The sequence below is a fragment of the Drosophila navojoa genome, chromosome 3 (assembly GCF_054131105.1).
Source record: "Drosophila navojoa isolate 15081-1374.11 chromosome 3, UAZ_NAV_1.0, whole genome shotgun sequence".
In the NCBI taxonomy this organism is placed as follows: domain Eukaryota; kingdom Metazoa; phylum Arthropoda; class Insecta; order Diptera; family Drosophilidae; genus Drosophila; species Drosophila navojoa.
Window position 1 is genome coordinate 4,547,095 of NC_142891.1, and position 13,621 is coordinate 4,560,715.

General features: G+C 37.6%; 1 protein-coding gene across 4 annotated transcripts; it reads left to right on the top strand.

Moving 5' to 3' along the window:
• The first annotated feature begins 4,506 nt into the window (after positions 1-4,506).
• On the top strand, positions 4,507-8,199 carry LOC115562714 (protein I'm not dead yet). 4 transcript variants are annotated; one of them, XM_030384712.2, is made up of 10 exons: positions 4,507-4,648; positions 4,703-4,841; positions 4,899-5,015; positions 5,079-5,227; positions 6,564-6,678; positions 6,736-6,785; positions 6,849-6,971; positions 7,031-7,724; positions 7,798-7,935; positions 8,048-8,199. In XM_030384712.2, the coding sequence occupies exons 1-10, from the start codon at positions 4,644-4,646 to the stop codon at positions 8,138-8,140; spliced, it is 1,623 nt and encodes a 540-aa protein (XP_030240572.1). In that variant the 5' UTR covers positions 4,507-4,643; the 3' UTR covers positions 8,141-8,199. The 4 variants fall into 4 exon arrangements, with proteins under 4 accessions (XP_030240572.1, XP_089114175.1, XP_089114176.1 ...); XM_089258049.1 differs by having other exon boundaries at positions 4,512-4,648; positions 4,707-4,841; XM_089258050.1 differs by lacking the exon at positions 4,703-4,841 and having other exon boundaries at positions 4,554-4,648.
• Positions 8,200-13,621: the final 5,422 nt, after the last annotated feature.

The window sequence follows — 13,621 nt, forward strand, 5'->3', positions numbered from 1 at the left end:
AAATGAAGAAAAGATATTTATACATATGTAAAGTAAACTAAATAAACTTACAAACTGTAAATGTTTACTAGGAAAATCAGTTTATACTTATATGTATACACACTTGACATATGTTTGAGTAAGCCGCACACAGACTCGGTCTAGCTTCACGGATAAACAGTCGTAAAAGTCAACAGCGAACATGCGTTGACGGCTTACGGCTTATTATATATAATTATGCCAGAAGCTTAAGGGAGCGTATGGAGCGGGTTAGCTAACCCTAATCAAAAGCCAAACAACGGGGCAACAACCAAACGATGACACCTCAAATCTCAGCTTGAGTTGATGTCTTGCTAAGCAGTCAAGGGTGTTCGTGTGTGTGTGTGTGTGTGTGTGTGTGTGCACACATAAAGCGAAGGGCAAAACAACGCCATTTGCTGTTTATCAAACTTCCGTATGCGAAAAATTGTTCAACAAAAGTCAATCAACATCCGGCGCCATTTTACGTGCTCTTCATCTTTTTGTGTGTGGCCGCTGTGTTTGGACATTGTCGTTGTTGTTGTTGCTGTTACAGCTAGTGTTGTTCTTGTTGTTGTTGTTATGTACTGCTGTCATACCGTGGGCGTTGTTTGTTAGCATTGCCATTGTGGTAGTTGTTCCATCATTGTTTCCTTTCATGTGTAGTTCCATTCGGCGGGGCCATCAACGCCAGCTACGCCGTCAATCACCTTACCAACAACAGCAATGACGATGTCGTCCATCGCCAACAACAATGGGAAATACGAGGCAACTACCTGGGCGCTGGCAATGCGACACGTGCTTAAGCTGATGCCAATGCCAGCACCTGGCCGAAACAGAAATTGCGCATTTTAATTAATTGCCGATTGGCAGATGAGCAACAACAATCATGACGAAACCGAGATAGAGAAGTCGCCCGTCGATCAATCAATCAATCATAACAATTGATATAAGCTAACAATTGGCATTGGAATACGATTGGCATATGAACGACAACACGTGAACCTGAAACGTAGCTAGATGCATAATCATTCACAAGGATTTGGGTACACTACAATAATGCCCTTCAATCATCTACATATATCTGTGATAGCTAGGTAGTATACTAAAATACAATTAAGCACATATTATGCATGAATTTGAGAGCAATCTAATGATGCGATTTAAAGTTGATCAATCATAATGATTCATTAACATCAATCATGATCAATTCTAATGATTGAAATCAGAATATGAGCGATAACAATTAAAAGAAACTATTTCAATCATATTGATTGATACTCTCTATAACATTCAAGCCCTACAACTGATGACCATCAAGGTCAATAAATGATATCAATCATAATGATTGACACTCTCTGTCATACACAAGCAGAATACAAGCAATACTTAAGTATTTAATAATCCAGATCAGTCAATGATATCAATTATAATGATCGATACTCTCTATATATTCAAGCACTACAATTGATGACAATCAAGGTCAATCAATGATATCAATCATAATGATTGACACTCTCTATCATACACAAGCAGAATACAAGCAATACTTAAGTATTTAACAATCCAAATCAGTCAACGATATCAATCAAAATGATTGATACTCTCTATAATGTTCAAGCACTACGACTGATGACAAGTAAGGTCAATCTACGATAATCTTAGTTATTGATTTTCTTTATCTCACTCAATAAGAACTGTAATCAACATCTTCGTTGTGATTCGTCATTAATCTCAATCATAATGATAACTACTAATGAAAAGTCAGGCAGACCATCGCACACTTTTGCCATCTGTCTGATGTTCATTCTTATTCAGTGTTGCACAACGCAATAGACAACGAAAATTGACAAAAGCACTTGTCAAGTTTCCCACTGAATATTTTCCCAATTATTGCAAACAGAAATGATATCGAACTGCTTGGCTGCACTGAGCCAAGCTGAGCTGGGCTTCTCAATGCCTCGCAGTCAGCAAAATAATTCGAGCGTTAAACAAGCATTCGAAATTAAATCTATAGCAGCCGCATGCCCAAAATAGTTCACCCGAAATGTAGCAAAGCTGCAAAACCCCAAAAAAGAAGAGAAAAAGAATAAAAAACACAGCTGGTTTAAGAATAAGTTGAGCCCGCAAACTTTGCAAGAGGAGCGAGCCGTGAGAGGGCGAGAGGAGCAGACACAAAAAAAAGGAACAAAAAAGCAAAAAGCAATACCGATGGCCCAAACAAAGTAGCAGACGAACCTGTGCTAGGGGCACAGGTGCTACAGCGCTGACAGACGAGGGACAGACAGACACAGGTGCGTCCCCTAAAACATTTGATGCAACATTATCTGCAGTGACATCCGCTTTTGGCTGAGCAAAGTTTATGCAGTTAGCCAGGGTTTAGCTGAAGCTTTTGTATGCCCCTCCCCACCTCACTCGCCCCCTTCGGGCCGTTCGTAACGAAGCAGAACGGCGAACAGTTACGCAAAATTGCCAACGACTGCGCATTGTTACGCGCCACGTGGCCCAACAAAGTTGCCCCGTGTTCCAACTCTTTGGTATTGCCCCATCATCCGCCTTTGTAACTCGTAGCTGCAGCATCCATCGTGGCCGTGCAGACGAAAGTTTTATTGGCCAAAGTGCAGTCGCTGGCTCAAGACTTGACCCACAAAACTTGCCTCAGCTATTAGGGCAAAAAAAAAGCGCAAGAAAAAAACTTTGCCAATAAGCATGCATTAGATAGCTCAAACACTGAACACTCCTGCCAATCGGCTGAACGCTTCAGGGTCGGGTCTGATGGCTCAGATAGCCAGTTAGACGGTGTCAACATCATAAGCACTCAGCCGGCTATCGGTTTACGAGCACTAAAAAAAAATTGAAATCACAAACTCGAGATAATTATGCTTGGGCTTCCAACTTCGAATACGATAACACAAAAAAATCACAAGAGCAACTGAAACGGCTTTTTAATAGCAAGTTCTTCTTTTTTTTTAATATGTATTATTACTAAGTGGTTTTATCTCGCGCTGAACGATAAAACTAATACAGCAAAGTTTTATTAACTGCGAGATAAGTCCGTATGGCACTCAGAACGATTGATTGATAAGACGTTGCTATAAAATGTTGTAGTCAACTGACAGCTTGATGTGTTGAGCTGAATTTATCGTTGGCGTTACGCATAGTTCTATAAATACCAAAATTAATAATTGCCCGAATGGAAACGAGTCCACGTCAAAATCCCCCTAGCAAAGATTATTAAACAGAATTTTAGCAGTGTTTATTGTAGCTTAACATATACAAATTTAGTTGAAACTAAATAACCCCATAATCTTGGCGATGTTATGATAGGTTAGGCTACCCTATATTATCGAAATGTACAACGTGGGTTTCATGGGCCTATATAAATAAACTATTTTATCATAATAATGTTCAAAATCTGTGTACATATAATTTGAAATCTCAAATTAGACTATCGATTATTATCGATAATTAAGAAATGGAAATTAAATGCAGAGCAAATATCTAGCTGCTGTGTGTTCATACGAGTGGACACACGAATATGCCCAGATCGACTCATATATGCTTCTTGGAATCTACCACGCCTCCGCCATTCTAACCTAAATACCTCTTGTTAATGAGTTCCTGGTATCAGAAAAATTTACCATTTTGTATGATTCTGCGAAACAGTAATACATAATTTAACTGTTATCAGCGTAAATGTTCTCATAGTTGGAGCTCTAACGGTTTCCATGTAACTCAAATTTAAGCATGAAATTCAAGCAATGTACAGAAATCAATTAACAAGCCAATAAATACAATTTTGAGTTGCCAATCAACTTTTGTATAGCGGACTTAGAGCCCTCTCTGGCAATCTTATGCTTTGCCAGGAGAGTAAATATTTTGCCAGCCAAATCACTTTGATTTTTATATTCATTTCACTTTTTCTCCGACGTTCGCCTGATTCCATGGAGAGTACGTGAGCGCCATTTATATATGTATATGAAAATTCATACAGCGATTGGCTCGATATTTCGAAAGGTGCGTAACGCGCATTTATGCTTATGCAAATATGTTTACATATACATAGATGCGTATTTATGTATTGCTTGTTAGGTACTGCTATATGCATAGCTATCCACCCTGGGCCATAGGGGGGAGGTAAGAGGTGCTCTTAGTCTGGCGTCGAAGAAATGGCTAATAAAAAAATACATTTCATATTCTGCGAAATATTTAGTATACACAAATATTTATGCACACGTTGATAAATGTTCTAACTATGGTTAACTAGCTGGTAAAGTTTCGAGTGAGCTGCTTTCAAATAAGAAATAATTAAACTGAATTTAAAACATAATTGTATAGTTGAATTGATTAGACTTAACTTTAATAGTACCAAATTATTTTGTATATATGTATATATTTATTTTCTTTTAAATCATATTTTATTTAGCTGAGTATAGCATTTATTTTCCTACATAAACATTTTCATTCAAGCACTACTATTAATAATCAATCTATGTAACTCTGTTCTAACAGTCGTTCAAGTCACTTTTCAATTAGTTCACTTTGTTAAAAATAAAAGATCCCAAGAACTTAGTTTCGTTTGTTTTACTTTCGGGAACCAGAAAAATTTAATGTATATATAAGTTTTAGTCGGATAGAAACTAAGAATGGAGTAAGTAGTAAAACGAGATTCACATTCAACATTTGATAATGTCTATATGGTCAGGCAGGATTACAAGCCGGGTACGTTGCCATATCCAGAGCAGGATGATCGCAAAATGTTTTGTACATTTCACTACAAAGGCGTTTTGGTTATTCTCATTCCACTTATATTTGCTCCGATTTTCTTTTCTCCTCCGACTCCGGTAAACTGCGAAATAACTACACATGAATTTCATACTAATTGTAATGTATTTTTCAAGGCTTATCGCTTCATATATCTTGCAATGGTATTTTATTCGTATTATTTATTCAATGTCATACCAGTTGGCGCATTGGCATTTCTATTTATTGCCTTTATGCCCCCCCTAGGAATTATGGTAAGTGAGAGTCACCTAATAAAAATATTCCCAGTCGAACTTTTATTCCAACTTTCCTTCCAGGACTCGAAGGTTATATCTAGGAGCTACTATGCAGATATAATATTTACCACATACGGCAGCATATTTATGGGTCTGATGATGGATGCTTCAAAGCTGAGCGATCGATTGGCAATGATGGTAATCAGTGGCTGTGGCACAAACATAAGAATGTAAGCTTTCAGTTCAATGTTCAATTGATGGGTATTACCAACTGCGACACACATATAGCAATTAGTGCCGATTAGTATATGTGTATATAGATAAATAACGGTATATATGAATGTATCACTGCATTGATATCGTTTATAGACAATTTAATCAGAAATTCGTGCATCAATGCTGTGTGCTCCATTTCATATGATTGAGAGAGTGTCATAAGTTTTCAATGCTTTTTGTTTATCAAGAAATAGCTATCTCTGGGAAAGTCTAATGCGAACGTATTCGTAAATATATACGAGGGTTCCTAAATTAGTTAACCACTCGATCATAGCAAGCAATAAATTTGTTGAGTGATTTTTATTCCTCCTCATATAGTTTATTGCTCCAACAGAGAGGAAAACAATGATTTAACTGCAAAAATATGCGATTTTAAGCTTATCTAAAATGGTGAAACAGATATTGAAACTAGTTTACCTTTTTTAGAGACTACTTTACTTTTTACTTGTAAGAGACTATAGCTCAGAAGAAGCCAATATATAAATAAATATATAAAAAATATAAATATATAAAAAATAAATAAATATATATATTTAAAAAATAATAAATATATATAAAATAAATATAAATATAAAAATAAATATAAATATAAATATAAATAATTTAAGTATAAACAATTATTCATTTAATTATAATTTCCTATATAAAAAGAACTGAAAATTTACTTATTTTTACATGAAAATATTATTTTGTTTTATTTTCTTTTTCCTTTCTTTGTAATATAAAACTTGTAGAACCAACCTCGGTAAGTAAATATTTATCAAGAGTTTACCAATCAAACTCGATTAGCTCGCATTATTTTCATTGAACAAAACCATTTTTGATAAATGCATGTTTAGATGATAAACAACTTTTTGGGTTGAAAGTCCAAATATTGTGGGATTATTAATATATTTATAGGAATGTTTGTATAAACAAAATATGTAAAATATCCAATTTATAGAATATCTAATATATATTTAATTAGCTCTTATAGCCTGAACTCCACTGTAAATAGGAATGAAGTGTATAATTGGTTTATGAAAATGAACAGGAGGAAAGAGGGCGTGGCAAGGACCATTACAGTATATATGGTCCAATAGTATAATGTGTATCAATTTTCATTGAACTTTTCAATAAATCTTACTGCATATCATACCTGGGATGGTAAATTATTAATATTTCAAGTTATTTCTTTATAATCGGTATTGTCGATAATATATCGATATTTCATTTGTTTATCGCCCATATATGTATGATTGCTTTACAATATTTTCTATTCCTTTTCGCTTAACAAAAGTTTCCCTGCAGGCTTCAATTTTGTTTCATGATCATGACCGCCTCGTCGAGTATATTTTTCTGCAGCACATTTATGTGTGCATTTTGGATGAAGATCGCCCAGGCTATGTTGAAGGAATTTGCGGACGTAAGTGGAAGTACCAAAGCTTTATATTTATGTTTTTCTAGCTCTGTTGCTTTGCAGGCCGGCATATTGAAGATAGTTACAGATGAGGAGCCATATGAGCGGCAGTCGTAAGTTCTTTAAAAATTTCTAGAATGGATTGATCAACTAGCTTAAGCTTGTCGTTTATTTAGACCGCCATATCCCACAAAACCAGTAATTGGTATATATCTTACAATAGCCTATTCCGCCACGTTGGGCGCCATGGCATCGCCTTTTCAAGATCCCAATAGCTCGATCGTTTACAGTTTGAGGTCGTGAGTAGAACAATGTGAACTTTATTGAATGCATATCGTTTATCTTCATTTTTTTAAAGTACCATGGCTGTGAAAAATGCCGGAATTTTGGCACTCTTTCTGGCTCCAATGATTGGAGGACTAATTGTAACTGCAATTTGGATAAACATAATATTTCTTGGCTTGTTCCCCGGCACGCTGAGGGATGAGCTGGGTGAAACAGCCGCTGCTAAAAACACCATGATAGAGGCCATAACAGACAAGAGGAAGCAAATGGGCAAATGGCCCATTCATTGTATACTGGCTCTATTCTTCATTCTCCTGACGATGGTTCTGCTGGTATTGCGAGATCCGCAGATCTGGGATAGTTGGCACGGCTGGAACAGCAATATACATGGAGCCGAAAACTACTCCTCGGTGCCCATCATCTTGATGTGCATCCTGTACATTGCCATACCGGCCAATTATATATTTTGTCGCTACTACTGCTGCCAGCGACCCGAAAAGGAGGGGATAGCGCCCTCCATGGTCGGCTGGAAGCTTTTGAACCACAGTACGCCATGGGCACAAATGCTAATGCTGGCCGCTGGCAATTGTGCGATGGCAGCCTACGAAGATACGAAGCTAATCAATGTGATAAACAATGCGATTGTCAGAAAGGGATATTCAAAAACGTCATGCCTCTATATCGGATCAATGATCGCCACCTATTTGACTAACCTGAGCCCAGCGACATCTGTGATACGCCATACCCTAGAGTCCGTGTCGAATGCGGTATGAATTTTCCTTATCGACGATACGCATATCAATATCTCTCTCTCTCTCTCTCTCTCTCTCTCTTGCTTAGGATGAATTAATGAAGATTGGCAAGGGTGGCCTGCTGGTTCCGTATGCCACTGCCATTCACAATCAGTTCCTGCTGCCCGTCAGCACTTCGTCCAACACAATTATCTCTGGATGGGGCAACATTCGTCCGTTTGAGTTTGTGAGTTGTCGCTATGCTTAACGCTTTGTCTCTGCTTATCCCATTCGCATTGCCGTTCAGGGTATCTGCTAGTCGGGCATGCTCTTTTAATGATTCCTCTTTTACACTACAGATGCTGGGAGGCGTTGTGCCCACCGTTTTTATGACGATTTTCATTGCAGCCAGTACTCATCTGATAGGCGGCACAGCCTTTATCGGTTATTAGGACAAGTGATCGTTCGACATGTTGTTTGTGTTTATAATAAAATTTCTCGTGCAACAGTAGCTCAAAGCGTGATTTATTGACTGGAGAGAGAGAGAGAGAGAGAGAGAGAGAGAGAGAGAGAGAGAGAGAGAGGGAGCGAGTGCTGTTCCTGTTTGCTTCTGGCGTTTTGAATTCCTATATGAGCATGACTGACAGCAGCTAAAAGAAGAGCGCAATGTGCCGCATGGCGAGCAAAAACAGTCGTAAAACTGAGCACATCTGATGCGGCACACTGAAGAGGCAATCAGCAAAACATATATGTACATACATACATACATGTGCATAGGTGTGCTTGTGACCCAAAATACTTGTTCAAGCTGCCTTTGGTCAGAGAAAGAGTAAGGAAAGTTCTTTAGCTTTGCCTTGGAAAATCTTAAATTTTCTGGAATTACGCTAATTTAATTTAATTCACAGTTGGCCGCGCTTTAAGGTGCAAGTTTATTCAGCTGGGCAGACATTGGGTTGTTGAACGCTTTTAGCCAAATTACATAGTTTCGCATTTAGGGTAATCCCCCGCGTGGACACATTTCGCACCTAATTCGCATTGCTGTGCAAATGCAAAGCCTTGCTCCACCGAAAGTGTTGGCACTAAATAATTCATTTGTTAATTTAGACATGTCCAGCGGTGCAGAGTGGTGCATGAAGGTGCCGAAGGGTGATGCCAGCGAGCACCGACTCTCTTTCTGTGTGTGTGTGTTCTGTGTACTTTAGGCTTACTGGCGCCTAGACACGGCCAGAGCAAACCTCTAGCCGACCGACCGACCGATCGACCGACAGTCAGACAGAGTGGCTAACTGGCTCTGTGTGCTCTGCTGGCCATTTGTGGTCGCATTTATATTCAAGCTATTCAATTATTAAATTCGTCGCGCAGCACTTCATGAATATTCATGGCCCTCACGACAATCGAAAATTTGCCTTTTAATTGTTTTGTTTTGTTTTGTTTGGCTTTGTTGTTGCGCCTGCAGCTAACGGTCAACAGGTCATCCACAAAAATATATTCAGCTCACATTATTTTATTTTGCAATTGCATTTTTGAGTGCATTCCCATGTCGATGTGCTCAGATCATATACAAAATGTATTTATATATAAATATATTCATGATTTAAATTATTATAATGCCCACTTTACTTCATTTGCTATGAATGTTTATGAAAATCCGTTTTGTAGTTAGTTATTATTATTTTTTTTTTTTAATGTTTTTTCGTAATGTATTAAAAAATATATTTTCTATGTACTTTTACAGATTTTCAATTTATTTTTTATATCTTTACTTGGAAGCATCTGCTCAGCCGATTAAGCAGCCTTGCTAAGGCTAAAATTTTTGCTAATACTTAGCGCTCGATGCTTCGCTTTAATCATGTTCGAAAAGCCAGTCGAGCATCATTTTAGGCTCGAATTTAAATTTCTAATGTAATCATAATAAGCTCAAAATATCTATATGTATATGTATATATTTTTGTTGTGCACTTTCAAATTCAAATTATGCTGCTAAGACGCCACCATAAGCTCTGCCGAGCGCTTTAAACAAAATCAATTCGCCCACCAATTGTCAATTTCAGCCAGCCCAAAAGGAAAGTGAGATGAGAGAGCTATCAAGATATATATGTACATATATATAATATATATATTCAAATGTTATGCAGAGCCTAAGCTGATTTTCCAGCTCTGGGCTCATTATCCCTTTTGACATCTGCGCAGAATTCAACGAAAAATTGTTTCTGTACAGGTATTTGGTTTCATTGCGAAAATGCGCTCAACTGTGTGTTAGATTCTCTCTCTGTGTGTATGTGTGTGTGTGTGCGCGAGCCGGGCATGAAATTTAATTTGTGGCCTGCCATTAAACGATGTCGGCTTAGCCGGGCTGCGCTGCCATCAGCCCCAGCCAGGCAGCTGGCTTTTTGTTCTTGCCTTTGACTTGGCGGCAAAATCATTTGCAAACAATTAATTCAGCAGCTCTACAACGAAATGCACTTGCGCGCCCCAATTGAGTTGCGAGTGTGCGCTAGTGTGTGTGCCTCACATAAAAAATACCATTCAAAAAACGACACATGTTGTTGCCATGGCTCCAGCATGTCAGCTCTATTAAATGTACTAATGACTGACAGACAGCCAAAGCCGAGCTGGGAACCATGAAGCGCACAGCTCGACGTTTAATAGGCAAACTAGGTAGAGCGAGAGCTGTGCTGGATTTCAGACACTGCCTCCAACAAATGGCACACAAAACTCTTCTCACAGCAATTTCCAAACTGAAATGGCACAGCCAAAGGGGTTGTTGTCGCTGTACGTGACTGGCAGATATCCTGTAATTTGGAGAGCTTAGCGAGTGGAAGTTTATTGCTCTTCAGGTTTTATAGACAGCAGCAGCTGAGGTTCATTTAATATAACATTCTTAAATTTTAAAGACATTGCTTAATATTCTTTGACTTCTTTCTTGTCGAAATACTCCACTTTTTAAATAAAATTCAGCTATCCATCAATTTTTATATAAATGTATATAAATCAATAGAATTATAACTGAGCTGCCGATTCCAGAACTTTCTCTTGCATTACGTACCAAACCCATCCATCATTCATCTATATACCCCCCTCCGCTTACAGGGTATTTGCAAATAATCTTGCAGCTGCTAAAGATCAAATACAAATACACTCTATAGAATGGGTTTAGTAATTTAGTAAGTGGATTTAAAGCAAATTCCACTCACACTTGAGTTGAATTTCGATTTGTGCAGCTAAACATAGTTTTCGTGAGTCAAGCAATGACTAATCGGCTTCAATTTGATAAGAAAATCGAATTAATTATATGTAGCAACCGCAAGTATGTGGCTTATCAAAAATGTTAATGTCAATGCGTCACACGTTGCCTACTTAAAGTGTGTGGATTTCCACAATCTGGCTGTAATACGCAGCACACACAGTCTGTATGCATATGTATGTATGTGTGAGCTGATTTCGCAGTTGTTGCGTATACGCAGCGTATAAATAAATCATTTTGTATGCCTTTATCCTGTCGCTGCGGCTCTGCGGCAAAGGACAAGGCAAGGCCAGCTGCAGTTCTTGCGCCATAATTAAAAGTGATTCGGTTATAGCGTTGTGGATTTTAAAATTTCTCGCCCCTCTCTCTTTCTCTCTCTCTCTCTTCTCTTCTCTTCTCTCCGCTCTGTTTCTTTGGTCGTTTTTTGCTTATTTTTGGTAATTATTTTTATTACTTTGTCTGTTTGTCTGTTGCCTGCTGCTGCCATATGTGGGCTATACGCAATATTAAGTATACGCACTGTTGGCTCTCGCGCTGTCGCCTCATTTGTCAATTCGGTGCGTATGCGTATTATACGTAATGTATGCTTAAAGTCGCCTAGGCTGCTTTAAAAGCGTCTTAGCCACAGGATATGCCGTTGGGCTAGGTTTTGGGCTTAGGGCCCGATAAGCCATTTAGCCAGCTAATTGATTTGTTTGCCTGCCACTCAGATCTAACTACAGTTTCTGCTGTTTCCAACTGCTGTCACTGCTGCTGGCGGCTGACTGATTACATGGCTGCTGACACATTGGGGTCTCCCGGAAACTGGAGCGGCTTCACTTGCACACACCCACACACTCACACACACACAATGCAAATCGTATGGCAGACGACAGGCTGACAGTCGCATAACTTTTGAATGCTGAATGCATTTGAAATGCCAGCGCGCCGAGCCGTGCCGTGCCATGCCGTGTGCACAGTGTGTACAATAAGTAAACGTCCTGTCAAAATATTCACGCCCAGCCCCAACTAAGCAAATGACTGTCCATTGTCTGTTACTTTGCCAGGCCGCCTTAAATATGCATGAATACGAGCCAGAATACTTTCCTAAGTATGACAAATCTCTTGTATTCTTCTCTTTTTTTATATACTTGCCTTTATTTTGTTTCTCTTGGTTTTTTTTTTTTTTTTTTTTTTTTTTTTTTGTGTCTTCACTTGCATTGTGTTCGGCTTGGACGGACGGGCCCTGAGGACTTTAAGATAACAGAAATGTCTTTGGCTGCAGCAACACAAAAGCCGAATAGCGAGTGTCTAAGCCAAGCCAACATGTGAGCAAATGCTGCCCAGCAGGCAAAGCTGCCATATTTACTATGGCCAGCTTCTTAGTGTTTGTCAATAAACTCGAAGCCATAATCCATATACCCTCCATGATCGCACAAAATATGATATGTATATGTATGTACATAATGTGGCATATGGACTGGAGCACTGAAATTTATAGTCTCAAGTATTCAGATTCATTGTTATCTCTTCGTGGAAGAAGTTCATCCGTTTAAATTCACTAGAAATATTTTGCTCAAATTTAAATTTAGAATATTGGTACATGTATTTGTATTATAAAAAAAAGACTAATGAGATGTAACGGCGTCTTAGTTCAAAGCTCTCAGCTTATGTCACCCACAATTCTTATCTTGTATTTCTTTGCCATAAAAATATATTTAATATGCGCTCTATGTGAGTGCTTGCCTATAAAACAGCTGTTCTGTTCACAGTTTCAATATTTAAAAACTCTATATATATAAATATTTATTTATATATAGATAGGTTTTTTACAAAATTAAAAAAAAAAAAAATAAAAAAAAATTCCCTGTTGGCATAGTTCACAATCAATGTCCGCCAATCGCATAAGTGTCTGCGTTAATTTAATTCATAATAAGCAATAACAGTAACAATGCTGATAATGTCAGTTGTTCGACATTTGTCAGCATTAAAAATAGCAACGGCACAACAAAAAACAAAAAAATGACAATACACGACTAGCTGATACCCCGCTACAGTTAATGTTGAATAGATAGAGAAGGCACATGTCACATTTTACTCTGTAGAATGGCGCATTGTAGATCTAAGCGAGTGAAAGAGAGAGGATACTTTATATTTACTAATTAATTATTTAAATATATATTTATTATAGAGACTCATATACATAAATATAAATATAATATACAATATCAAGTCGATTGAAAGCAATTTCATTGCAAATAATAATTACTTCATATTTTCATAAATTAAAAGAGCTTGTTCATGGTAATCAAGAGTTAGTATAGGTCAGCCACGCCTACTATATACATGTTAACCGATAAGTTTCATACCCTGTTTTGACATGCTCAGAGTACAAAAAATATGCAAATGTGTGCAAATAAATATATTTATGTATATACACTCGATGTATATATCTATAAAAAAAACGGGAGAGCAACCGTAACGGAAATGTAAAAAACATAATAATAAAAAACTAATAAAATTAATGAGATTAAATCGCTTTATAAATGTGCAAAAATGAACGCACAGTCGCGCGTCTGCACGCAATTATAACAAACACAAGCAATTTATGTAAAATGCGATATAAAATCCAAAATGAAATTACCCTTAGACCTCTCTTAGACCATCTTGATACCCTTACAACAGGGTCTTATAATTACCTTGAGAAATG